Below are 27,083 nucleotides of genomic sequence, written 5' to 3'. Positions count from 1 at the left end.
AAACCCCTATTTTGGGCACTGCTTCCATGATGACCATTTAAGGAAAATCATGTCACTTACTGTTCTCAAACTTACAGGAAAGAAACATGGGACTAAAATACAGCTTCAGTAGGCAATGCAGTCTGTTTGATATTTTTATTTATTTATTTATTTATTTTGGCAGTTAAACAGTTTTTTGTGAAAATTTAATTTTTCACATATTGGCATTTTCAAGGTGTGACTTTAAAGTTCCATGATCTTGAAGACTTTTGCTTGTCACATTTTCTGAATGTCCATGTTACTAATATTTTATTAATAACATTTGATTGTCATTATGCTGTTAAACATTATGTAATGTTGCATCAAAATTTGAAGAAACCCCTATTTTGGGCACTGCTCCTATGATGACCATTTAAGGGAAATCGTGTCACTTACTGTTCTCAAACTGACAGGAAAGAAACATGGGTCTAACATACAGCTTCAATAGGCAACGCAGTCTGTTTGGTAAATTTTTCTGGCAATTTAACAGTTTTTTGTGAAAATCTAATTTTTCACTTATTTGCATCTTTATTTTCTGTTCTTTGTCTGTACATTTGACAGCTTTGCTGCCTTGTTTTTCATTTTCATTTAAGTTACCTATTGCCATCAACAGTGCCCTGTCTGTGTTGCTGATGTGGGAGATGTGGTTATCACAGCAATAACAGGGAAGTAATTCTGTCCATGTTGCTTCATACTCTGATTACTGTGGTCAAATTCAAAATTGGCATGATCCTTGGTATTTTCTTCAGCAATTTTGGACTAGTGGACACTGAACCAAACGAAAGGCCGGTCTAAGATAACATCTGGGGTTACCTTTGATCATACAGTGCAAGCAGGGGTGAGCTTTTTCTGCAGTTTTTTTTTTCTGCGATTTGTTAATTTAATTTCTGAAGGTGGCCACCTGAGCACTGGCCAACAGGTGTTGATCCCAAAATAAATGTCAAGGCCCACTTTCATAAAGGATGTTTAGCACTAACCAGCATATAAGCCTAACCAGTGGATAAATTCTCCTAACACCTGTTCACTAAATGGTTAAAACTGTGTTTCATAAACAGTGTTTAAACAGTCAGTTAGTTAAGTTAACTGACATTTAAATATTTTATCCAGTTAAATACTGGCCAGTTAACTAACCGCTCATCTGTGGCAGATCAAGGCTGCATGTGTACAAGATCTGGTCATTCGTTCTATTTTTGGTTAACTTCGGACAAGTTCAAGGTGGGGGAATATCTTGCTTTCTCCAAGAATTGATTTTGTTGTTTTACTCATCTTTTGTGTTTACACACTTATCTGACATTTAACAAGCACAGGATTCAAACAATTGCGCATACGTGAAAAGTGCGCTGTTTGAAATAAACAAATTGTGAAATTGACAAAGCCTGCTGGTGTTTACCATCTGGTTGATTTTATTTAATTTGCTTTCTGGTGTTGTTTTGAGAAATTAAGAAGAAATATTCTGTTCGTGTGTTGATTGTCTGGTTTAATAAGCAAATCCATTGGACCTTCCTTAGAATAACATTTATTTTGCCTTCATTGTAAGGGGATTCCCTTCGTATTGACCCATTACAGCCCTCTTTAGCCCTAGTGTTATATGTGGCCCCAAGGGTAATTTCCACCCCTCCCCCACTCTTGATAAATAAAATGCTCTATGTGCCAGATTGAAAATGATATTGCAATATACATTTAAAATCAGAGGAAGGTTAAAGTGATAATAACTCTTCGTTTCGGCCAAAAAATGAATTTTCCTGGAGTGAACAACAATTTTCTCATACTAACCAATGGTCAATGAATCCATTTTTACATTCAAAGTTACTCCCTGTTTTTTTTCTGAAAAGTTCGTTTTTTTGTTAAAATCTCTTAAGAGATTTTAACAGAGTATAGCCATCAATGGAGGTTACGTCGTCTAAAGACAAGCTTAGATATCAGAAAAATAGCTATAACTGCCCTTTTTTGTGGTACAACAGAATATATTATATTTCTATGAGTTATTCACAATGTTTTTATTGTGAAATATAGATTTCAGATGAAGAGTTATTATCCCTTTAATTGCAGATAATGCTGCGAGGACATTCTTATTCAAGAGTGAACTCGGCCAATATAAAATTTTTGAACTTCATCTTCTGGTTTTAGAACGCCTGTTCTAATTTTTGAAAGTGAGGCAATGGAACCAAATACTACGATACAATTTGTAATCTCGTAAAAATTGATATTTTTTAAATAAATGTCATAGCATGACATACGTCAATAGGCAACTCGTTTATTATTGTGATGTTCAATAATAATTAATATAAAATATGAGATATAATAAGTTCTTATTCTCAGCCTAATTGATTTTTTTTAGTATTTGGAGATTAAAAACACAAAAGTTGTCTGGTTTCATATCAAGGCACCACGTATTGTTTGTGTGCTCATTTAACATCTATACATGACTTAATAACACTATTTGAAATGAGGTAGTTTATTCAAATTAATCAGAAAGTATGCCTTTTTAGTGATTTAAATCTAAAAAGAATAAGACTAAGTTGTTCAGCCTCCCAGCTGGTAATGAATGGTAATTGGCACTCTAAAGAAATGTTAATTGAAATTGTTATTGAGGCACAGTCCCAAGTTTTCAATTGGCACTCTAAAGAAATGTTAATTGAAATTGTTACTGAAGCGCAGTCCCAAGTTTTCATGATCACGTCTGATAAATGGTTACCGTCCAACACAGGGCATCATCCACAGACAAATCTGCCATGTCATATCACAATGTACCACAAACAGCAAATATTGCTCAAAATAATATTGAAGTGATGAATGGGAATATGTGAAAAAAATAAGTCTAAAAGCTTTTTAAAATGGCATTCTACAACAAATTACAAAATTTTATCAAAAAATTAGTGTAAAGGTTTTAATCAATGTATTCCTAGATAGTCCACCTATCCTTCCACTTTCATCCGTTCATCTGGTGATGACTAATTGGTGTCCCTAAGAAACCTGTGATGTTGGACGTAGGAGAATGTCGTGGACCTGAGGAAAGAAATTTAATGTTACTAAACAAAAAAAAATATCTTGCCAAAATCTGATCTGAATGTACTGGGAGAACCACAGGTGCATGCACACAAAGCAAAAAACATTTGAGGAAAAATCACTATGAATTCAAAATGGAAAGAATCCCTTGAGAACAAATTGGATAACTTAGAGACTGTTGTTATAAATAACAAAACTATTTCACACCTGAACATGTGGTGGTGCAGACAATGCGTAGATCACAGCATCTGCTATATCTTCTCCCTGAAGAACCTGAAGTTGATGTGCACAATAAGATGTTGAGAAGCACTGTATTTACAGTTTACATAAAGTTAAGCATTACTTCACATTCATCTTGAAGGGATAACAACTCTTCATATTTCACAAATGATACTTTGTAAACAACACAGAAATAATAATAAGCTCCATTTCACCACAAAAATGTCACTTATTGAAATTATTGTGTAATCTGTGCTTGCCATCAGACTATGAGGACCTCCAAACACTTTTTAAAAAACCCACTTGACTAACTTTAAGTGTCAGTACAGATTCATTAACCATCGGAAAATGTGAAAATTAACCCCAAGAAAATGTTTTATGGCACTCCACCAAAATGCAGAGTTGTCATCCCTTTAAACATTACAGTGTCAATACTTAAATTTTAATTTAAGTATTCAGTACTTCACAATAAAACATACTGTTGCAAAATCTGCAAAACATCGATCAACTTGAACTTATGACTTTTTATTATTTGAGGAACTCAAAATTCATGGCTAGGACTAAAAAATCTTACAGGAGCCTTGGAATATATGGCTTTCGCCTTTTCCTCTTGCCCTTCATGAAGCCTGTATGCAAATTCTGTTTCCACTACACCTGGGCTGACTGCCTATATATTTGAAGAAATTAAATGATTATTAAAATTCCATTTCCTTGTGGCCTTCTTTCCCATCATAATCTATGTCACAGTCATTTGATGCATTAGAACAAAAAGCTGGATTTCATAAATTCATTCCTTTATATTCAACAAATTTAACCCACTGCCATGTGATATAGCCCTGTGACCTTCAATCCAAAAAACAACAGTGGAATGCATGAAACTGAAATTGGGATTTTTTAGTCTCTTGATTGAGACTTCTCCCATACTGTCAGTTTTTATCCAGTTGATTAACAATTAATCCACATGGGGCATTGTTAAATCACATGAGAAGACATGAGAACATTTTGAATCAGCTGAGTTGGTCTTCTTATAGAATCTTGACTGGATTTCCAACTCCTGTGTAATTCAAAGTCAAAATATTAGTTCCTGCATGGCCAAGTAAATACATAGGGTAAGATAATCAATGACAGCAAATAAAGTGAGTATACTTCAGATGATTGGGAAAATTTCTTTTTTGGAAGATCTTCAAATGTTTATTGAGAGAGGGAAAGTATGAAAACAGCATGCAAGAAAAAAGAATTCTGAAGTTTGAAAGAAGAATTATTCATCTGTGTTTTCACTTGAAACTCCTAACTCTAGCACTGCATTTTTGGCAATTTTTTGAAAATATAATCATTATATCTTTTTCTGTGATTGCATATGGCATTTTTTTTCTTTTAAAGCATATAAACTTACAGACACCCTGATATTAGACTCCAGTGCCCTGCACTCATTTCTCATCCCCTCCAGTATACCACGTACTGCAAACTTTGTGGCTGCATAAAAGTGAAGCTGAGGAGTGTTAGGAACTAACCTATATGCTCCCATACTGAAATGTAATTGTTAATTTCAAAGTCAATGTTTGGATTTCTAAAAATCTTGCCACCTGTCCTCCCTTCCCAATCAATCATATTCAATCACTTACACTGATTCTTATATTGGTCTTCAGAGCTCGGACTTCATTCCTCAGCCCTTCAAGAATGCCTGTTACAGCATACTTGGTGGCTGAATAGAAATGGATGGCTGCTGATGGTATAACACGATGTCCCGACATACTGAAATATTTGGCGTAAACATAATTTTCTTCAGTAATGAAATTACATGTAATCATGAATAAAGTGTTTTGCTTAAAAAACAAGAGGATTAAGTAACCCCCTCGATCCATATGTTAAAATTCCATTAAAATGTGTATGATACTGTCCTATGTGATCTCTTGCACCCCTACCTTACCCTCTACCAGGACCACAGATTGATTTTTCACTAGATATTCCCAGATATCAGTGTGTCCCTGGATAATTTATAGCAGTTTTTTCTACTGTGAGCGAGGATTTTTGCATGGAAATTATTTCATCATTAAACTGGCCTCTAGTATGGAGTACCCTTATCTCCTACCATAGTATGAAAAAATATGCTTTGAAAAAATGATTATGGTACACACATGTAATCTCGGTGAGCTGCATGATCTCCTACCTGCTTATAAGTATTATATGTCCATCATCAACCTTTCTTTCTCTCATTGATTTGAATGCTTCACGGCTACAGATGCACAGACCCATTATGTTGACCTTGTTTAAATAAAACTAAATATCAATGATGCAAGTATATATGTAAAAAACAAAACTAAAGACACAATAAAATACTGCAACAGGTATTTGAAAGAATGGAAAATGATAAGTTTTGAAAACACTATTGAATTCCGCTGTAACTAGGTATTTTATGCTTACAACCTTTTTGTTCAAAAGACTTAGCAACCTAGCTTCTATTATAAATCAGTATTACATCTAACATAGTTTTCCACTGCTCTGTTGCTCCACTGAGTAATGGTGCATTGAGTGCCAAACCAGCATTATTAATGCACACATCAACACCACCCCAGGTCTGTTTGATTGTTTTGAACATGGACAGTATTTCCTCTTCATTGGAGAGATCACATTTGATTGGTAGCAAAGTCCCATCCATATCTTTCAGCTCATCTGCCAGGGCCTAAAGTAAAAGGAGGTGCATTTAAATTTAAATGAATAATTTCATTTGAACTGCTGTCTTTTTCTTCAGTTTGGCCTGCATAAAAGAAAAATAAGTAAGCAACAATTCAGTTAATTTTACATGTGAATACTGAATGCCTGATTAAATATTACATTACTGTCATTCTCACAAATGTAGGCTTCACTGGTAGTTACTGGCACAATAAAAGAATCCAATAGAAAGGAGGAGACACATGAACCCTAAAATATACTGGTAGAAAAGAAAATTGTGCATGGTGTGCAACATGTGTTTGGTCAAAGATGTATTCCATTTCCTGATGATATGCCCCTGTTATGCTCCACTAAGATCCATTTATTACATGTATACTGGGCATTGCAGCTCCAGAGCCCATTAGTGAATTATTTCTTACCATTCTACAATGTAATTATTTTGATATAGCAAAATGCACAATGGACTTTTTAGATGCCTGTTTTAAAGATAGGGATATGTGAAAATTACATCCATGCTGAATAAAACGTCATCACAAATGATGCAGTTTTCTACAAGTAGTAGATATAAGATGAGTTGACGCAGCCTATATTTTCAGTCAAGTAGAATTAAAGTATATATTTTTATGTAGTGATCCACATATTGCTTAGTACAAATACATTTTAAAGGTCAGCGTTAAGTAGCTGGGTAAACTGTGTTATCGATCCCATGCCCTATGTGTCTGCAAGATAAAATAACGGACAGCAATCTGGGGTACAGTCCCTGCATACTAGTAGTGGTTCATTACATTTCTGCGTTGACTACAAGGGCCTACCCCGCACAAGATAACTTTAAATTAAGCACATGGTAACCTTAAATTACACAAGCGCTAATAAAAACTACTACCGGTACTTGACTAGGGTACAGTTGATCATTGTACCTGTATTTTCTCAACGCCTCTCGCACACCCCACCACCTTCATTCCATGCTGGACAAGTTTTCTGACAATAGCAGCGCCTATACCGACTGAAGCACCAGTCACCAGAGCTACCCTTCCCTTCCAACGATCCATTGCCCAATGGCCAAAGTTGTGAACTGAACTTCGTGTACTAGCAGTACTTGCGTACGTTTTATGGGCGTGTATTATCAAGACAAGCTGCGACCACGTCTTTTAATGCTTAGGCCTATGTGTTTTCATTGAAATCGTTTTCTGCATGCTATATGGTTTCTGTATGCTAGTCTCTTTTATCTGTTTTACAGACTAAAAACATATAATAGAAGTATACCACGTACTATATCATTTAGTGAAAGTTTAGGACCACTCTCTACCTGTAGATAGTAAAATTCTGTAGAAACGTACGAAATTTATGCGTCACCACTCCTTTTGACTTTTAAAAAATATGTACACTGTGCTTACGCATGAAAACAAATGCCTCAAAAGGTAAAACGACAATCATTTTGCACTTCCATGTACCGTGAGGTGGAAACTCTAATTTTCATCTTACCTCTCATAGCTATATAGCTACTAGGCCTATCTCTTGTCCGCTCCTGTAAGCCAACCAGTTTTCCCGTCGACGGAGCTATGAGTAAGGTAGGACTCAACCATCAGCACACATACCTGTAGGGTACCCGGGTTAGAGTCGGCTTCGCATCTGCAGGCCACCCCTCTTCAAAGAATCCTGAATCCGCTCCTGTTTTCCACTACGATCTCACATAGGCCCTTACATTAGGCCTATATGTTTGATCCCTTCCTAAAAAGGGCAATATTAAAATGTTACAGAACGCAATGGTCGCATTTTCATCATTGTTTTTTAATACTTAAAAAACGACATCACATCTGAAAAAAAAAAAAAAAAAAAAAGAATTAACCATTTAGAACCACTTCTGAAATGCTCTTATAGTGAAATAATATTGATTTTATAAAATCTTTTAGTAATTGCCCGTTATATGTAAGCCTATGTAATGCAACAACATGCACTTGGAGATTTGGGCCATAGCGCAATGACCGGTTTATCGTTCTCTGCAAATAATAAGACCCAAACCCTGGTTGCTTGTATGGCTGAGAACGACACACCTGTCCCACGTGCATCTTTAGTCTTTGTGTAGAACTATATACCGGTAATTCTGCACTTTAAACATGTTACCTAGTCAACAGATTGTTTCAGTGGCGTTCTTCGTGGCAGTATTCTTCCCTCAAAGTTTCTGTAAGACGGAGAGAAGTTTAATGCGCGTTTTGAGTGAAGATAACGAGGTTACCGTTCGCATATACAGCAATGGAGCTAACACTGTAACAGCGTATTTCATTGCCAAAGATGAGCTGGTAGACTGTACTGTAATGCGTGCAAACACCACCTTGGCCAACATACTGTTTTCTGAGGTATCGTATCGGTGCTCACCTTCATAGGTTATAACATAAATAACATAATGTAGATGAAACAGAGGTGAAATGTAGCAATTTTGATAAGAAGCCACAAATATTTGTCAAGCAACTGTTTATAACATTTTAAGAAAACTAACAATATTCTGTAAAACTGGCATAAAAATGAACTGCATACTTAGATGTGCTGTTCCTCGGTTGCTTCTAAAACGTTAAGTTTTATAACACTTCCACAGAGTTTGACTGACCAGACAAACGTCCAATCCCTACAACATCAGACCTTGTTAGAAATGGACGTTCTGCGCTTGGCGAGAAGATGTAATAAATTCCATCGGGATATGGTAAACCATACTGTCATCATCAGCTGCTTTTAACATGAGAGAAATTACAAAGACGTTAGCCATAAGTCAGTCTTGTATGCGTATATTTAATAGTGAAATAATTTAATACTAGAAAAGGGCACTTTCCTCCTTTTCGCGAATTTTCAACTTTTTAAGTGTAAAATGGTGTCCAAAAACAGCTGGATTTTTGATGAATTGTTATAAGGGGAAGTTAACGGGACTTCTACCTCTTTGAGCCAGTTCAGATTCCGATAGTTGATTAAAAAATTACCGAAAACCTAACCGCAAATAACTAACTGTATCATTTTGTTTTTGATGACAGAGACGAAAATTGTTAAATGACCCATCATCGGTTCCACGGCAAGTTAAATCCAGGCAATTGCTGAACTCGAAAATCCAAGGTATGGTAATTGCGTGCAGTGCCATTTTACAACTACACCACGTTAACAGTCTCTGGGAGCGGTCAGCTCACGGCTATAGAGGTTAAGGTTCCCTCCCCGTTTTGGGGTTATCACCAGTACATCATCAATCCAAAGTTGCACAAGACGTAAACAACAATCCAGCAATCATTGTAAATAAAATTACATTTGGTTTAGATAATCTAACTTTTTTCTCAAGGAACCAGGTGGTGCGGGCGGCGTCCAGATCCAAAAGCTAAGCTTTCTGATGAAAAGACGGACGCATGCTGCCGTGCTCTACACAACTGTAAGGATATCATCCCAGGTACGTGTTGAACTTTTAAGAAAATCTAAATGATTGTTTCCACACAACAGAAAATAAGTACAGATTTGGCAGATTTCTGTTATTAAAGTATTTCTGTCATTTAATATATAAACATTAAATATTACTTTAGGTAACAGCAGGTCACACGAGTTGTACAACTACGACAACTATACGCTTCCGAGCTGTAAATGCGTCCATGCTTTCCGAAGCTGCCTGAAGAGAACCGACAGCGAAATGTCAAAAACAGTTGGAGACGTGTTCTTCAACTCATTTAATTGTTTCGAATTGAAGGAAAAACAAAAATGTGTTTCTTGGGATCGTTGGTTTATTAAGTGCAAAAGACATGAAAAATCCAAGTTTGCAGTGAGAAAACAAGTTTCAAATTTTTAATCATTCTCAAGACATTGGTAGTTCGAAGTACTATTCCTTGAAAGACTGCCCTCGTACGCGTAAACCAGAATTCATTTAATGGCAAATACGTACGGTCGTCAGAATTAATGATAAATAAATTTATTGGCTATAATCTCTCTCTCTCATCTTGTATGCTACTGGTCAAAATTTGTTTTAAAAACATGGTTACGGCACCTCATATCCATGCGTTTGCTGAAGACTCATCTTCGCCTATTTGGCATGATGTTCATATGGTTGGAAAGATAAAGTAGCTGGCAATATGTTAACAATCTATTACACTACCGTGAGTCTAACTCAAACAGGTTATAAATACTTCTCTGTAAAATAATTTGAAGGCAAGAAACACCTGGTGATATATGTGACTGCTGCACCACATATATCACCAGGTATATATGTGACTGCTGCACCACACTTAATGAACATAAAGCAAATATATTTACAATGATATAAATGTATTAGCTTTCGAACAAGTAATGTTTTAAATATAAATTACAACAACGTGTTCTAAGAAAAAGAAAAAAAATTAAGAGGGGGGTATTCTATGTTGAATGCCATGCACTGATCTCGTACGTTTGGATGTAGTGCGTTGACATGGTGCAATTACATGGGTGAAAGTTGTAAACTGAAAATCCTGAAAACGTAGCTTGCAATTTTTCACTGCATAAAGACCATATGAAAAACATGTATCAAAGTGAAGATTGAAAACCCTGAAATCGGGCATTATTCTGAAAACTTTCACCCATGCCAGAAGAAATCTCAACACAATTTCCTTTACTCAGTGCCATCAACCTGGGAGGATCGCAGGACATATTCTGAAATGAGAATTGGAACAAAAATAAGTAAAATCAGACAGATAAGACGGATTTAAATGAGAGAAAATTGTATTGTTCAATACTGATAAATACCTTGCGTCTAATATCTATCAAAATACTTCTGTACTCAGAAAAGCAACATGATTTACTCACTGGCACTGTTTCTACGAGAAGCGGGTGGAATGCCGGATTTCCTTCTGTGGCCCTCCGATGTTTTCTCCCTAGTTATATGTACAGAAAAATCAGTTACTACGAAAAATAGTTAACTGACAAGCCAAAACTGTTGCCTGAGCTCATAAAATGTGTTTAAATCTTGTTAAAAAGAAAAGTTACAGAAATCTACCTAAACATTATAAAGATACTACACTTTGACAAAAAAAAATACCTTGGCTGTCCAGTATCGGATTTATCCACTTGTTCCATTACAGGAATAACGTCTTTGGAACCCTGAAATACCAAAATATTACTATACTGAATAAACTGTCCACTTTAAAAATGCCCTCCAGTATAAAATACAAACTTAATAGTACGTAGAAGGCTATAGATAACAATTTCTTGTCACTTAAAGAGAAACTGTGCTTTAAATATTTTATTCTTATTTCACAAGATGAAATCTGACAAAGTGAATCATTTATATCGTCTTTTTAAATGATAAATGCACGTTTTCATGAGTTCTACTCACTTTCATTTTTGAGACCTCATCATTTGATTTTTCTTTCGGCTTCACTGGGGTTCTCGTTCTTTTGGAATGCCGCTTTGGCAAATCATTTCTATAATCCAATATAGTGATATCCATATTATCAGCCTTGGAACTGGCAGCAGAGCATTCAGATATAGTTCTTGATCTTAGAGTTCTAACTGCAGTTACACTTTTTGAAATGGACTCTCTGTCAAGTTTAGATACTTCATTTTTACTATCTGGCAATGATCTGGTTATAGCACTGGTATCAGTTTTTCTCAGCTTTGCTGGTGACAACTCCACATCTGATGTAAAATCATACACCTGTAAGCCAGAAGCACCTTCCACACCAGACATACTGACCAATGCTTTAGTCATTTCTCTTTTGGGACGTTCAGACTTTCTTGTTCCTTTCATGGCACTATGTGGTCTTAACCGTCTTTTTATAGGACTAGGAGATAACTCCAATGCTTTTTCTGGATTTCTTTTAATCTCTGCTTGAATCTCAATTTCTGGCGATTCTTCTCTTTCTTGTAAATGTTCAATCTTTTTCAAATGCTGTGATAAATCTGGGAGTGAAGCAACATGTCTAGTAGCAGTATGTTCAATGTCCGAGGTAGAGTCTGGTACAGTTTCCAAGCCAGTGTCAATAAAATCTTTCACAGTTTCTTTTGTGGTTAATGACTCCACATCTTCTTCTTCTCCAAATTCACTACCGTTTCGGGATAACTACAAAAATTAAAAATTATACACCACACCTTATAAATGAGAAGAAAACCAAAAGTGTTTTAAAGTGAAACATAGAATTATTTGTGTCTTATGCATAATAAAAAAAAACTGCATTTATTTTGAAATAAAACTTTTCTCCAGCATTTCTCCAGCCAAAATATCTTGTATCGAATTCTTAATTATGTTTATAGTGCGGATCTATTACCTCCATGAAAGAGCTTTAAACTGTCCAAATAACAAAAAGTGACACTTACCAACACCACATCCTCTTCAGACTCAGAATCCATGTTTAGGATCACACTGTTAATATCTACCTCCATTACTTCCAAATCACTCTCATCTTTATCCAATCCTTCAGTCTCTTCGTTTAAAGTTTGAAATTGCCTCTGTTAAAATTAGAATACAGCTGAATTTACAAATTAGTAAAATGAATTATTACATCTACTAATTTCTTACCATAATAACAAACTGAAAGTGAGACACTTTATACTTATCAAATACTAATAAATGTTAATATCTACCTCCATCACTTCCAAATCACTTTCATCTTTATCCAATCCTTCAGTCTCTTCATTTGAAGATTGAAACTCCCTCTGTTAAAATTAGAATACAGCTGAATTTACAAATTAGTAAAATGAACTATTACATCATTTACTCATTTCTTACCACAATAACAAAGTGAAAGTGAGACACTTTATACTTAAATTTTTATATCAAACGATTTTCAGACAAACCATAATAATATTCAAATTTCTAATAATTGGAAGATCTTGTGTTGGTAGTCATCAATATTTGTTTTTAAACAAATCTTATATAATATGTGAAATCTAAATCACATCTTGTTCAGACTGGGTGGTATATTCTCATATTTTTACAGGTAGAAAGGTGTGTAATTTTTTAACTCCATACAATCTTAAATCCCAACATATATCTGTGCAGCCATCAATTATTTGCTAAGTCTGCATAAAAAAAATTAGTCATTTCTGTTTTTGCTCATAGATTTCTCTTCAATGCCACAAATTTCATTACACTGTTTAATACCTGCATTTCTGCAGCAGTTTTCTTGTCAGCTGTAGTATCCACAAAGAAGGTGAGCTCCTGGTCTGCAGTTGCACCTTGATCATCCTTGTGCAAAGTTGAATTCTCACCATCTACACTGCTATTATTTTCTTTCTCGGTGACATGCTGTTCTGTCATTATCTATAAAAAGAAGCAAAACATCTAACAAGTTAATCATGTTAAAACTACAACCACAGTGACAGCAGATACAACTTTTCTCATCAAACACACAAACCTTTTATTTACTTTTAGCAAAACAAATGATAGATATATACTATTATCACTGTTACCATGTAAATTCTTTTTAATATAGTATACACATTATATCAAAGCACACATGGAGTTAAGAGACAACTAAAATATCAGTGCAGTCAAACTTGAAGACAACCTCTAGACACATACATCCAATAACTTTTCCAGCAGTTCCTCATCTGCTTCAGCTGGATTCAGCAGAAATCGACTTATGTGGATTCCTTTAAACTTTTTAGTTTCTGGCAAACTGTCAACAGCAACTGCGTGGTTCTGCCTCAGCCAATCCATGAAGTCAGGAGGTGCTGGTATACTTTGGGCAACCTAAAAAACCACATTAAGATATGCTGAAAAGTGTCCCAAATGGAGGGTTATAAAATCATACATCTACATTAATTGAACACTACAACACAAATCATCAAATCTCTATGAAAATGACAGGGCTCTTGTCAAGATGAGCCTTAAGATGAGCAAATTTCTTCAATTTCTTTTCACATTGTACCAGTATTGTTAAGTACACATATATTTTACAACACAAACAAGCATAAATGTACCTGCAGTATTTCTTGTATATTGACTTCTCCTAGACTTCTCATGGCAAAGCGAACAGCCACCATGTACTTTGAGTACCATGCACATGTCTCCTTAGCAGGAGGACTTGACAGGATCTTCCTAGAATTAAAATAAGGGTCTTACCTTTTTTAGCCCCAAAATATCAATATTTTTTAATATATTTGAAAACTTATCTTTAAAAGCATTGATTGTTGGTAGCAACAATCAATTTACTTCTTGTAAGTCCTATCTTTTACAACACCTTGAAAACCTGGAGTGTAAAAAAAAAAAAAAAAAAAAAACAGACCTGAAGAGGGGTAATATCACATCTTTATCCATTTCTTCCACTGCCTCCAACTGCAGAATAACATCTAGGTAGTGTACAGGTGAATTTGGTAACAAGAAATGCACAACAAATGCCATGTGTTCACCAAGTTCAAAATCCTCCTCCACTTTCCTAAAGAAAAGACAAATTAAGCTAATGAGAAAAATGTACCACAGCACAGACACTGTAAAATGAATTTGCACTTTTACACCCTTTTCATTTTTGAGAGAGGAGAAAGCAAAAGACAGCACATAATAGAAATCGTCAGGCTCAGATATCACCATTCAGTCATTTCAGTTCAGACTGGGGCGGTATTCATATCATCACAGATAATCTGATTTTGCATCATCATCTTAAATTCTTCTTAAAATCATTGAAGTATTACTTCAGTTATTCATTCCAATACCTTATTGAAGTCTCTCTAAAACATTATGTTACCATGCTATTATATTACAATTCTTTTACCAAGCATTTTCAAAACCTTTTAAATATGAATGCTTACATATTACATCAAATATCTATAATAAATTCTTCATTTGGTAACAGTCAACACATTATATCAGTTAATGTACCTGTTTAACACCAAGTTGAGGTCTACATACAAGCTCAATAAGCTAGCCATTAAGTCTGCATAGGAGGGCTTATCGAAACACTGAAATCAATACAAGTAAAAACATAAGTAAAACAACTGAAACAAAACAAGCCATGCTAATCAGAAATATATGTGAATTCTAATTTTGTTTTAAAAAACATGTAAACCAAGTCACAAATAATTGCAATTATTGCTGTGAAATGTCTTACCTGATTTAAATCTTTATTTTTGAAATGGAAGAACACCAAAAGGTTCAAAATTTCTCTTCTTAAGGACTTTCCACTGCAAGAAAATCATATCATACATAGAATTGCATTCAAGTGTTGGATGCCCATTAACAGTAAATTTTCCAATCTAAATTAAGGACTTCTAAAGCAAAGTTTACTGCATAATTATGAATACAAATATTTAAAATTTGTATAATCTATTTTGCATATAAAGCTTAATATGCAATACCATTACCCTCGGTGTTTTCTGTTTGCAATACACTCTGCAACTGATATTCCTAATTTTCTGAAAAGAAAATCTTTTTCTAAGTACATATATGAACAAAAATTGTCCAATCAAATTAATGACATTCTTCTTTGGTTCATTTCTACATCTGTAAATTTCAAACATTGTTTTATGATTATCTGATTAACACCCCTTTCTTCCACATAAGTAAAGCAAGATGTTAATTGGTATTCATAGAAATTCAATAAAATATTCACTCACTAGATAACTTAATATATAAGATAACTTACGTTAGGCATATGTGCATCAGTTTTTGTAGAGTTTGGGGATTAGAACTACTCCTGTTCAGGGTTACAAGACATAATTTTCTAAAGTTTCCTAGCCAGGGGAACCTGTCCTCTCCTTCTGCAGAAGCAATAGGCTTGAGAAAAAAATTAAACAAACTCATTACAATATGATCTTAACAAATTTTCTGAGATTGGAATAAATTGCTATTTTTTTCAGAATAATATGAATGACAGTAGGTGCTTAAATCTAAGTTGCGATTATTTAATGTTAACACTTGTCTCTGAGACTTGCTGTACATATGTAAGACTTCTAGAACTATCATTCTATCCATTATGTCCAGTTTAACTCAATTTTGTGTTATCACAACAAATATGTCCTACCTTGCCTGCTTCAGAGACAAGTCTGAATAACTGTGTCTCATCTTCATCATCAAACTTCTTAGCCAGATAATTTAAATCTAAAAAAAAGACTATATTTTAAAATGCCAAAATGCTATAAATGTACTGTTTGAAAAAGGCTGCCTTTCACATATAACTTCCCTTGGATACAGCAACCATTTAGCCGCTGAAGAATTAAAAGTTACTTTGAATCTTCAAATCCTTCATAACTACTGATCAGGATGCCATCAAAAAAAATCAAATTAAGAATGTTATTAATTTATTTAAGTGGCATCCACTTTACTTTAACACTTACACAGACTTCTCTTTTCATGAGGATCTAGTGTGCTGATACTTTCTTCACTCAGGGCCTGCCCCTTTTGGAGATATAGATTGTAGGCATACAGATTTTCAATTGGCTCATTATATATCCCCTTTTCTTGAGACTTCTCTCCAGCAACTGACTGATCAGGATGAACGTCAAAGAGTTTCCTGATAAAAACAAACAAACAAAAAGAAAAACAATATTATTGCATAAAGCTAGTAATATATCTCTATAAGCATCATATCTTTGTTCAATTTCATACTACATTCCAATGAACCCAAGGGACTTTCCAGGCCTAGGGTAAACTACACGTACTGGCTAGTAGTGATAAAAATTGACATCTGATAATTAAACTCTCATTTCATAATTTTCTTTTATAGGTCAAGTTATGTCATAGCTGTTTACCAACTTTTTAAAAAGAGTCAAGTATTTTTCAAGGTGGGTTTCCAAGGTTGTCTTCAAGGCTCCATCTGGTAGATCATGGACAGCTTGTTGAAATACCTTGTTCCATTCACTTTCATCAAAGTTTTCTGAAAGAGGATTTTCAATAAGTTTTTCCAGGGTGAATATCAAAAACATAAACTGAACAATCTTGATGGTTCTACGGTGCAAAAAAAAAAAAAAAAAAAAAAAAAAAAAAAAAATCCTAGATAGGCTGCATTTCACCCTCTTAAGATATCTTTTAAAACGACTTATGCAGTGAAATACATACGCAGCGAATTGATACCGATGTTTAGGCAGTTACTAGTATTGCAACCAACTCATAGGTATCCCTTCTACTGATAGTACCACATAGTTGTGAAAAAAACTATTTAAAAATGTAAAATTAATCCTTTACAGTGAACTAGACTACAATTACACATATTTTCACGTATATATTTTTCATGTGCTGCCTTTTAAGATGTCAGGTTTTAATGAACACGGGCCAAACACTTCTAGATATGTGCGACAAAAGGTTCTAACGTTCTCAACCGTTTAATGTCAATCAAGTACCTTTAGAGAGCCTATTTACCAGCAAAGAAACGAACTTCTTTGCTTTTTTCATCGCAAAAATACTAAGTGATAACTGAGACCGCTAATCCAAATTGCAATCCACGTGTGTTAATTCTGCAAAAATATTAAAAACGAAGTTGAAAATACATTTTTAGTGACGTTTTTATCAATGTGTCTTAATTGAATTTTTAATAGGGCTAAACTATGTTAACCATGAATAAAACTTTATTAATAAAACATCTTTAGTGATATTTTATAATAAAATGTTTCAATAGAAGTCATAAATATTCCCCAAGATATGTACGAAACTAAATGTTGACAAAAAATGAACTCGGCAAATTCATCAACAAAGTGCATTGTGGGATTGAATCAGAATATAATGTCCGCTTTTAAGATTCAAGAGAACCTTCACCTATTTGCTGTTTACAGGAGATTTTGGAATGGAGGAGCTGTATGAATTACCCCGAGCAGTTCTTGTTTACAGATCCCACTTTTATTAAGTGTCTGATCTTTTGTACAATTGCTTGATCGCCATGGAACACATGAGGAAACACTCAGCACCAAGTGAGCATCACCAAGAACTTGAAGCATTTGTGTGTTTTCGTTGCCATATCCAACCGGTTTGATGTACTATATAATGCCCTGATAATTATTTTTACTTTTATTTCTGTTTTAGATATCAATGGGCTGAGCAGACCTGGCGAGGGTTCTCAAGAAAGAAAAAGGAGGAACTACAAATTACTTGTAGACCCAGTGTTGCACAAGGGGCAACAGAAATTATATAGATTTGAAGGTGTAATTCCTGGGGTAAGAATATATACCCAGGTCAGAGAGTGGACAAAATATGACAAGGATGTTCTTTCTAGACAAAATTGTGTATAGTGAACTAATAAATAACACAGTCAAAATATTAAGATAAGAAATTACATGTAAAAGAAAGAAGAAATGGCCACAACTTATATAAATTTTGAATTTGTATATTTTAGGAGCATTTAAAGACCATGCAGTCTTTTTTCAGTTTTACCTTTGCAGAGCTGTTCTTGAAATATTACTGTTTCTAACCCCTTTGATACTTCATTCTCTGACAGTTTGTGGCACAATTATTTTTAGGATCCAACACCAGTGTTTGTAAGAGACCCAAGGCCTAGGCTGAATAGACTGTGGACAAAAATAAACCAAGCAGATCTTGTTGTGCCACAGTTTAAGGTTTGTACGTAGGGTAGTTATGGACTTATGGTTGATTTTGAAGTTGGATTTTCTATATTGTAAGTTCATATGATATGATTATCATTTTTTTTAACCAAATGAAATTTTAATTCTTATGGATCAGAATGGCACATTTTGTTTATCTTTCCAGTATGATGAATACTATGTTGGTATACCACTACCAAAAGAGGTGACATTTACAAACCTAAATGACAACATTGACAACAGATTCTTAGATGGCATGGTGCGGTCATTTGGGGTAGTTGAAGAGTGTAAGATCTACTACCACCCAAAGACCAGAAAGCACCTGGGAATTGCTAAGGTATACAGATAATTTGTCGTGCAGGATTTAGATGCAATATTTTCTTTTTTTGTATGCATTCAGTGACTCTACTTTATAATGGACATTAATGTGATATTAGACAACAATAAAAAAAAAACAGTGGCATCCCTTTTGATAAAAAGAAAAAAGGGTATGTAGACTTTAGCTTTGCTTTCTATTAGATGAAAACTTGGTGTCTTTGGCATAAAACACAACATCTGTCTACTATAACAAATTGGTGGGAGGAATATTGTGACAAACAAAGGTGACACAGTCACACTATTTCAGTTTGTATTTAATTTAGTTGTTTTCTTATAGGTCATGTTCACCTCTACCAAGGCAGCTAGAATATGTGCCAGCAGGCTGGACCAAACATCAAAGATGGGAAATATCATGAATGTGTTTGTAGATACCATGGGTGTGTATTTTTATCATTCAGTGAACAAATCCCCAGTGATTTGATTGCTTGTGAATATCCCATCTTCCTTCCACATTGTTTGTTTGTTTGAAGTTTTCAGAGGTATTTGTCCCTGTTAATTGATATAGAGTAGTGGAATACAGATGTCTCATTTCAATATTAATCAAATATATCTATAAGTATCATATAAGTATTTGTTGCATCAAGGAAAAAAAACAACATTTAATCAATCATAAATGAAATCAATGTTTTTCTGTACAGTTAAAAGGTGTAAGTCAATAAAAATATTTTCACTCCTACAAATGACAGTGCTTATTCATATCAAGTATCATTTAATGCATATTGACATTCATTAAAGATATTATGTTGCTTTATGGTGTAAGGTTGCATTCTGCTATCAGGTTAGTGGTGTAAAACTTTCACTGCTGCTACCAGTCTTTAATAACAAAACTTTCAAGTATTCTTTTACCTTGACAGGTACAGAAAGGCAGAAGCTGATTGAGGACTTGACAACAGATAAACCCAGGATTGAACCAAGACCTGCCACACCAGAAATCCCTCTACATTCAGGCAATCACTCAAGGAATGACAAGGGATATCGTGATGAATCATCATCATCATCAAAAAGCTTCAATAATAATTCCACAGGCAAGGGGGCAGATTTTACACCCTCTAACAATTCATATGGCACAACACCAGCAGGAAGCCACTCAGACGTTGGCTATAGCACAGGACGCTCAGACTTCTCCCAAAGTGGTGGTTACTCTGTTGGCCAAGGGGAATTAGGCTTCTCAGAAACTTCTTCTGATTTGGGATTCACCCCCTTGTCACAGCAGACACCTATGATGGGCTACCAGGAAGGGTTTGATCGTTTTCCGCCTGCTTCGCACAATGTAAACAATATGAACATGTATAACATGAATATGGGTGGGCAGAATTTTGCCTATGATATGCCTCCACCACAACAGCAGTTTGATATGCAAAGTGGGCAGGCTCCTATGCAAAATCAAAATTTTGGAGGTTTTAATGAATACAACAGGGAGTTCAATAGATCTCAGCAACAGCAGCAACAGCAGCCCCCCAAGGATTATCATGACAGACATACACATCGTGAGGAAAAGCATAGTAGCAGGCATAGGAAGAAATCTCCAGAACCAGAGAAACCCAAATCATTAAGTCTGGAATCCAGAATTGAAATGCTGCTAAAACAGTCAAAAGACTTGGGAGCTTCCTTTGGTAGCCCAGATGACTCATCAGGAGGGGAACATCCTCCTCCCCCAGATGAGACCCCTCGTTCACATACTCCACCCCCTCTTCCTGTGCCTTCCCGCAGTGACAGGGCAGCATATTCAGACTCTTCTCAGAGTAGTAATAGAGAGGACAGGACTAAACATATTGATTCATATGAACATCGTAAGAGGAAAGAATCAGAACAGACAATTTCTAAGGCCCCAGAGCTTCCACCCACAATTCCTCCAGGTCCGTCTGTGCTGGAGACACAGGACAGTAAAGGGGAAGATATGGATTTGGACAGCAGTGACAATGAAGACAGGATGAGTGTGTCTTCAATTAGCAGTGGAGAGGAAAAGATAGAAGTCAATCCAATTGTTGTCCCAGATCTGTCAGTCCCGCCTCCAAATATGAGCAATATGGGCATCAACCTTACGGTTCCCCCTCCAGGACCTATGTCTGCCTTCAACCCCATGATGCCAAACTCCATGATGAACTTCCAACCACCCAACTTGGGCAATCCCATGATACCCCCTATGATGGGAAACTGGAATCCTGGCATGGGACCTGGTTTTGCTTCAGACATGAATGTCATGATGAATGGTAACTTTAACATGAATAATGCACAAAGTGGCATGCTAAGCCCTACTGGGTATAACCAACATCTAAACCAGATTCCGTCCAATTTTAACATGGGGCAAAACATTGGCAACATGAACTGTATGGAAGGTCCCCTAGAGGGGGAAATAACAGATCCAAGAGATGAAATATTTCATGAGGGATTAGAAAAAATCATTACTGAACTGAAACAGATCATGAAAAAGGATCTCGGAAGGAAAATGGTGGAAAATTCTGCATTTAAACATTTTGAATGTTGGTGGGACAGAGAAGAATCGGAGTTAAAGGTATGCAAACTTATCATGACATCTGGCATATTTTATGGACGCCTGCTGAGATCTAAGATTTACTCTTGTTTAAACATTTCGTAATTATTTCTTGGTAGGATGGATATCTTTTGTGGCAATATGTGTGACAATATAATTTTTTTTATATTTCAGAAGTCCAGTCTTCAAGTACAGAAAACCATCCCAGGTACCGAAAAACCAAGCACATCCACACAGCAGACAACTGCTTCATCTGGAGGGAAGCAAGAGGCAGCACTGTCCTCTCTTTTTGATTCCTCAAATCGCTGGCAGGAAGGCAGCTTTGGTGCTAGCTTTAGTGGTGGACCTGGGGGATTCGGAATGGGTGGGCTATTGGGACTAAGAGCTGGAATTCCAAAGATGCCCTCATTTAGGGTAAGTGAATGTACAGACCTCACAGTCAAGTGGAAAATATTGTTAAAAATAAATAAAGGTAAATCTCTACCAGAGGTCTTCTAGCTCCTCCTGCAGTAAAAAATAGGTTAAAAGTTAAAAAGTTAAAACCTTATCATCCTCTGTTATTTCCAGCGGAAGTTTAGACCACCCTCTGTTGAAGCTGAAGATGATGAGACACAGGACAGCAGGAAAGCAGACTATGATTCCGGTAGGGGCTTAGACACTCCTTGAAAAAGATCAAACAAGGAAGGCGGGAAAGAACTGATGATATCTATGTATATTAGTTGAAATTTACGTTGCAACAAGAACATTTAATCTTTGAAATGCAGTGTTTTTCTTAACCAAAAAATACATTCTTTTGGAATGAATGCAATATAAATGTGAAACTTCCCAATTAAAAATTATTTAAATTGATGTAAAAGCAATATTTGAATGTCTGTAACATAATATGTAATATAATTTTCCAATAGATGCTGATTCTACCCAATCAGACTCATCTAAAGCCAAAAGTAGGATCAAAAGGCCAGCAGATGATAGTGAGAGTGAAGGAGATAAATCTGATGCTGAGTCAAAAGCTGAATCGGAAGGTAATTTAATGTTTTATAGAAGTTTCAACTTCAGTAGTGTTAATTTTTGATGATTTTATTGACATTTATCAAAAGATTAGTAACAGTAAATGCTGCATTTCACTTCTTGCTTTGTAGATGAAGAGGATGCTAGCAGCAGCAGTGATGAAGAAGAGGAGGAAGATGAGGAGGAGGAGGAAAGTGAGGAGAGTGAGGGCGCAGAGTCAGATGATGAGGCAGAGGAGGAGGAAGAAGATGAAGAATCAGCAGTTGTGGATGTAGAGGAAGAGGGAGACAAAGAGGAGGCTAAGTCTGTGGATGAAGGAAAAGAAAAGTAAGATAAATTAAAGTACTGAAAACAAACTGATTTGCCAACCATTCATGTTTACTGAAAGTGGAAACTCAAAGTATTACAATATAATGCCTTATCCACATTGTAATCCATACATGTGACCTTGGATTATTTGTACTTTTCATCCATTTGAATGTAGAAGTAAATTATTTTAGGGACCTGGACTTGCATCAAATAAGTTTTAAAGCTGTACCTGCTTTCTTTGATAATTTCAGACAAGATAAAGAAGATATAGAAGAAGAGAAAGACTTGGTAGGAAAAGAAGAGTAAGTAAAAACTTGAATCATCAGATTGAAAAAATGAAGGTTTCAAGTATCCAACTGTGAGGTTGAAGATAAATTATAACAAAAGTTTCACCTGTCTTGCTCATCTAGGTATTAAGTCAAAGGTATAACATTTTTTATTCAAATGAAGTGTAATATGACTGGATGCTTTTGTAGGGAATTCAAAGCAAACGAAAAAGAGGAAGAAGGAGAAGAAAGCACAGAAATAAAACTGCCATCACACACTAAGACAGTAGACCAAAAATCCCAAGAAAAAGTTTCTGAAGATAAAGCAGAGGATGCCAGTAAGGATGAAGAGGGGAAGAAAGAGAAAGAGGCTGGGGAAGAGGAGGACCACATGGGTGCCTTTGACATTTTAGTTGAGATGGCAGTCAAAGAAAGGGAGTCTCAGAAACAAAAGGAGCATGAGACACAGCAGCAGATTATCTCAGAACATGATTATTTTGCAAAACCTACAGAGTCTGAGGTACCAGAGGAATCTAAGCCCTCCTCCTCCTCCTCGGAAGAGAGTGATGGGGAACCAACTATCCCGCTGAGTATGTTTATAGAGCACAACTACTGTCTCCATCCAAAGACTAAACCAAAAGTTAAAAAAGTAAGAAATAAAGATAAAACAAAAGAAAATGAACAGCTGACAGTGACAGAAAATAAGTCTGTTATAGGCGAAATGTTGAAGGAGTCTGCGCCAGAAAAGAAAGGAGCTCAGAAACTTAGGGATATAACAGATATAGTGAAATCTCGCAGGAATCGAGAACTTGCCAATCTTTTGCCTCCGCCAAGTCCCCCAAAACCAAAACCAAAGTTCAAGCCACGAGCCCAGATGGATGAAAGAATGCTTATGTATGACATATTCAGGAAAGGTATTGATGCAGAAGATGTTAATTATTTAAAAAGGAGTTATGAAGAAATGCTTGGGATTGACAACCCACAGATTGCCTTCTGGTTGAACTACACTCATTGGGTTGAACACCCTTTGACCAATATCCCAGACCCTGTGGTGCCTAAGAAGAAGAGGAAAACAGATGATGACATGCCAAAGATACACGAGACAGGTACAGTACATGTATATAAATATATATTTAAACAGAATTTTTGTTGTGTGTCAAACAATTGATTGCTCTGAAAGTTCATATCATCCTTTGAAAAAAAAAAAAAAAACATTTAACACAAAATGCAACAAGTTTGTATGTTTTTATATAGATGTGTGGAGGAGGGTGCATGGTTTCAGCTACTTTTTATGTCCACCAGTTTGCTTCATGATATCTGCCACCCTGCAGTTCTTGCACTTTTGGAAAGGTGCATTTAGTGTTTGAGAGTGTATGCTTCATTATCTGTACTAAACTATGGTAATGACAGTTTTACCAGTGTTATCATTTCACTTCAGGCTCTGCAAGAACAGAAGGTTACTATAAGATGACAATGAAAGAAAAGAAAGCATTCCTACGTGCTGCTCGTGGTGCTTCCAGTCAGCCAGCTGCTCCTGTAAGTTCTTTTATTTTATATAAAGGGAGTCATGGCTATATCTACATTGACCTTTGTATGTGAAAATATTGCTAGCAAGAGTTTTTATCTTTGTTTGAGCAAGCTATTGACAATATCAGACACTGTTGATGATTAATAAGTTCCTTCAGTGTGTACTAATTAGATTTTTTAAATTTGAAATGCTACAATTGGCAGTATTGAGAAATTGTATTAATGTCTCCTCATTGACCCAAGTGCAAGTATAAGTAAAGGACAAACACAAACATGGTGTTCGAAATTTGGCCGGTAGCGGACGTTTTTATTGAAAGGTCCCTCTTGTAAAAAAATGGTGTTAGTTATTCTATAGCATTAGATAATGTTGAATTAATTAACTTACATAATTTTATATCATGAGAAATTGTATTTATGGTATACTACAGGATGGTGGGTCTTTGACCCTTGATAAAGTGAAGAAGCAAGTTCAGCTGTCTAGGGAGGCCAGGTCAGAGAACAGGAGACTACTAACCACAATGGGAGATCTGGAGATAGGGGATTTGCTGAAATTTAACCAATTGAAGGTAAACCTCTTGTCAGTCAGTGTTTAAAAGATATACTGCCTTGAAATCTATAAATTTCTTGTTTGTGTTTCTGAGATTGATATTTAACTGTTACTGAATAGTTATATTAGTCTTGTTCATTTTCTGTATACTACTGCACCTTTGTCAATCATTTAGGATAAATATAAAAATATTTAATATTATATTGAATTAAAAAAACATATAATTTTTAATTATAATCTAAACAACCATTATTGCAATCGAATCAAAGTATTCCCCCTTTATTGCAGTTCCGTATCAAGAACTTGAGATTTTCCAAGAGCACAATTCATGATTGGGGTCTGTTTGCCCTGGAGCCTATTGCAGCTGATGAGATGGTCATAGAATATGTGGGTCATGCCATCCGGCAATCAGTTGCTGATTTACGAGAGAAGAAATATGAAGAAATGGGTATAGGAAGCTCATACCTATTTCGAGTTGATCATGAGACCATTATAGATGCAACCAAAACTGGCAATCTGGCCAGATTTATTAATCACAGTTGTAATGTAAGTACAGCTGCTTATTATGTATTTTTCTTGAAATAAACTTGTGTTGATTACAAAATCTAATTTTGTCAATTAAATTGCTAATAGGTTAACACTTGGACCATTGTTTACCAGTTTACTTTTACTTAATATCTTAATATCCCAACTTAAAATCCAAACCATAAAAACTGCAAACTGATTTACTGAGGAATATGTTTTCATTTCAGCCCAATTGCTATGCTAAAATTATCACAGTGGATACAAGCAAGAAGATTGTTATCTATTCCAAGAGAGACATTGACATGAATGAAGAGATCACCTATGATTACAAGTTTCCACTGGAAGACCAGAAGATCCCATGTTTCTGTGGTGCACCAAACTGCAGAGGCAGCTTAAACTAGAGCTCCATAATAAAGGAGATATTATCATAATGATCACTCCAGGGACTATCTTAAAGTGATAGTGATTGTAAAAATACAGATAGAGGCAGCTCATCGGTCTTCTCATAAATATCATTATGTGTACTGCTATTTGAAATCACAAAATCAATGTAGTATTAGTATGAGAATTATGCAAGTCAGTTTATAAAAATATAGTGTTAATTTCAGTGTGTTGCTATTTCTGCATTTGTTAAGGAAAGTGAATAACTTCCAACAACATGAAGAAGTAAAATGGTGAACATTGTTAAGATTTGCTCTGTGCCCAAGCTTTGAATATCCTGTTCAAAATGTATCTTCAATCTTATGTGTGCCCAGATAGTCATTTTATGTTTTATACTTGTGTATATGATTCAATTATACAGAATTATTATCTTCTAAAATAAGATTGAAAAACAAATTTGAAAGACAAGTTTGTTGGTCTGGCATTTAAGTTACTTTTTTTATTGTACAGACCATTTAGTTGTAAATTACATTATTTCAGAAATGGTACTATATTTACATTGTTTGGTTATGAATTATGGCCATTATTGAGAAGGTTGCACTGCAGCCCACATGTTGCAGTTTGAATTCAAAATTGCTGCCACATTAAAAAAGCTAGGATCAAACACTGTGACAGGCAGTTTATAACAGGCTATAACTAGGAAACACCAAAATGGATCCTTCTTGGCAGCATGGTTGGTTAACCATGAGTAATATCAAGGGATTACCTTTTTAAACTGTAGATATGTGTATACAGAGTGAAAACACTAGTGTAGCAATTTAGCAGAAATGGTGTAGGCATTTCTTATATATAAATGAATGTAAAGCTGTGTAAAGTTGCTCAAAATGTCATTAAATTTTAACAAGCCCATGTCATAGTTTATCTAACTGTAGGGAGCACTGGATCATGGCTTCACAAACTTGCTATTTGTTTGTACAATGTTGGGCTGAAACACAGTGGAAATGGAGATACTTTAATGAATGAATTTTTCTCACTAGGAGTTACACCAATTTTTTTTTTTTTTTGGCAATTGCATTTTATCCCCCTTTCTGTATGATATAGTCATGTATAGTATTTTTACAAACATTAAACAGGTAATACAGTAATGTTTTTGAAATTGTACAGTGTATCAATTCTCAATAAACTGTTATTGATAATGAAGTTTGCTTGTTTGATGTGGTTTTAACACAAATAGCACCTTTACTAGTCTATATGTAGTGTTTATTTTCGACCATGCTGTTTTATT

At 35.2% G+C, this 27,083-nt stretch overlaps 4 protein-coding genes and 1 non-coding gene across 8 annotated transcripts; 2 read left to right on the top strand and 3 right to left on the bottom strand.

Annotated features, from left to right (window-relative positions):
• Nucleotides 1-2,457: 2,457 nt before the first annotated feature.
• Nucleotides 2,458-7,042, bottom strand: LOC106155453 (dehydrogenase/reductase SDR family member 11). Of its 2 annotated transcripts, none has more exons than XM_013530319.2 (7): nucleotides 6,831-7,042; nucleotides 5,720-5,923; nucleotides 5,411-5,505; nucleotides 4,637-4,769; nucleotides 3,818-3,910; nucleotides 3,232-3,297; nucleotides 2,458-3,024 (listed from the first exon to the last, which is right to left on the bottom strand). In XM_013530319.2, exons 1-7 carry the CDS (start codon nucleotides 6,960-6,962, stop codon nucleotides 2,983-2,985), a joined length of 765 nt encoding a protein of 254 aa, XP_013385773.2. In that variant the 5' UTR covers nucleotides 6,963-7,042; the 3' UTR covers nucleotides 2,458-2,982. The 2 variants fall into 2 exon arrangements, with proteins under 2 accessions (XP_013385773.2, XP_013385782.2); XM_013530328.2 differs by lacking the exon at nucleotides 4,637-4,769 and adding an exon at nucleotides 4,866-4,995 and having other exon boundaries at nucleotides 6,831-7,037.
• Nucleotides 7,043-7,164: 122 nt separating this feature from the next.
• LOC106154397 (group 3 secretory phospholipase A2) lies at nucleotides 7,165-9,854 on the top strand. Of its 3 annotated transcripts, XM_013528743.2 has the most exons (5): nucleotides 7,165-8,267; nucleotides 8,504-8,608; nucleotides 8,931-9,009; nucleotides 9,227-9,331; nucleotides 9,462-9,854. In XM_013528743.2, exons 1-5 carry the CDS (start codon nucleotides 8,028-8,030, stop codon nucleotides 9,719-9,721), a joined length of 789 nt encoding a protein of 262 aa, XP_013384197.2. In that variant the 5' UTR covers nucleotides 7,165-8,027; the 3' UTR covers nucleotides 9,722-9,854. The 3 variants fall into 3 exon arrangements, with proteins under 3 accessions (XP_013384197.2, XP_086860227.1, XP_086860231.1); XM_087004101.1 differs by lacking the exon at nucleotides 8,504-8,608; XM_087004105.1 differs by lacking the exon at nucleotides 8,931-9,009.
• Nucleotides 9,639-17,337, bottom strand: LOC106154607 (uncharacterized). Its single transcript, XM_013529009.2, has 18 exons — nucleotides 17,176-17,337; nucleotides 16,592-16,712; nucleotides 16,174-16,349; nucleotides 15,861-15,937; nucleotides 15,483-15,613; nucleotides 15,202-15,252; nucleotides 14,949-15,021; nucleotides 14,720-14,799; nucleotides 14,130-14,279; nucleotides 13,825-13,942; nucleotides 13,424-13,594; nucleotides 13,004-13,162; nucleotides 12,484-12,555; nucleotides 12,217-12,348; nucleotides 11,237-11,962; nucleotides 10,940-11,001; nucleotides 10,708-10,775; nucleotides 9,639-10,554 (listed from the first exon to the last, which is right to left on the bottom strand). The coding sequence occupies exons 1-18, from the start codon at nucleotides 17,225-17,227 to the stop codon at nucleotides 10,514-10,516; spliced, it is 2,460 nt and encodes an 819-aa protein (XP_013384463.2). The 5' UTR covers nucleotides 17,228-17,337; the 3' UTR covers nucleotides 9,639-10,513.
• On the bottom strand, nucleotides 14,411-14,481 carry LOC112041750 (small nucleolar RNA SNORD31). Its single transcript, XR_002886336.1, has one exon. It is a non-coding gene; the product is annotated as a small nucleolar RNA SNORD31 (small nucleolar RNA).
• A 178-nt stretch (nucleotides 17,338-17,515) lies between the features above and the next one.
• LOC106154598 (uncharacterized) lies at nucleotides 17,516-26,998 on the top strand. Its single transcript, XM_013528997.2, has 16 exons — nucleotides 17,516-17,739; nucleotides 17,852-17,982; nucleotides 18,286-18,381; nucleotides 18,533-18,703; nucleotides 19,022-19,121; nucleotides 19,599-21,256; nucleotides 21,410-21,649; nucleotides 21,803-21,878; nucleotides 22,141-22,257; nucleotides 22,375-22,570; nucleotides 22,804-22,854; nucleotides 23,029-23,924; nucleotides 24,257-24,354; nucleotides 24,774-24,911; nucleotides 25,181-25,438; nucleotides 25,645-26,998. The coding sequence occupies exons 1-16, from the start codon at nucleotides 17,709-17,711 to the stop codon at nucleotides 25,816-25,818; spliced, it is 4,431 nt and encodes a 1,476-aa protein (XP_013384451.2). The 5' UTR covers nucleotides 17,516-17,708; the 3' UTR covers nucleotides 25,819-26,998.
• The last annotated feature ends 85 nt before the right edge of the window (nucleotides 26,999-27,083 follow it).

Source organism: Lingula anatina, chromosome 1, assembly GCF_051362555.1.
Source record: "Lingula anatina isolate TDL-2025a chromosome 1, LinAna3.0, whole genome shotgun sequence".
NCBI classification, from domain to species: Eukaryota; Metazoa; Brachiopoda; class Lingulata; order Lingulida; family Lingulidae; genus Lingula; species Lingula anatina.
Note: the sequence above shows the minus strand (reverse complement) of the source record. Positions and strands in the feature narration are given on the sequence as shown.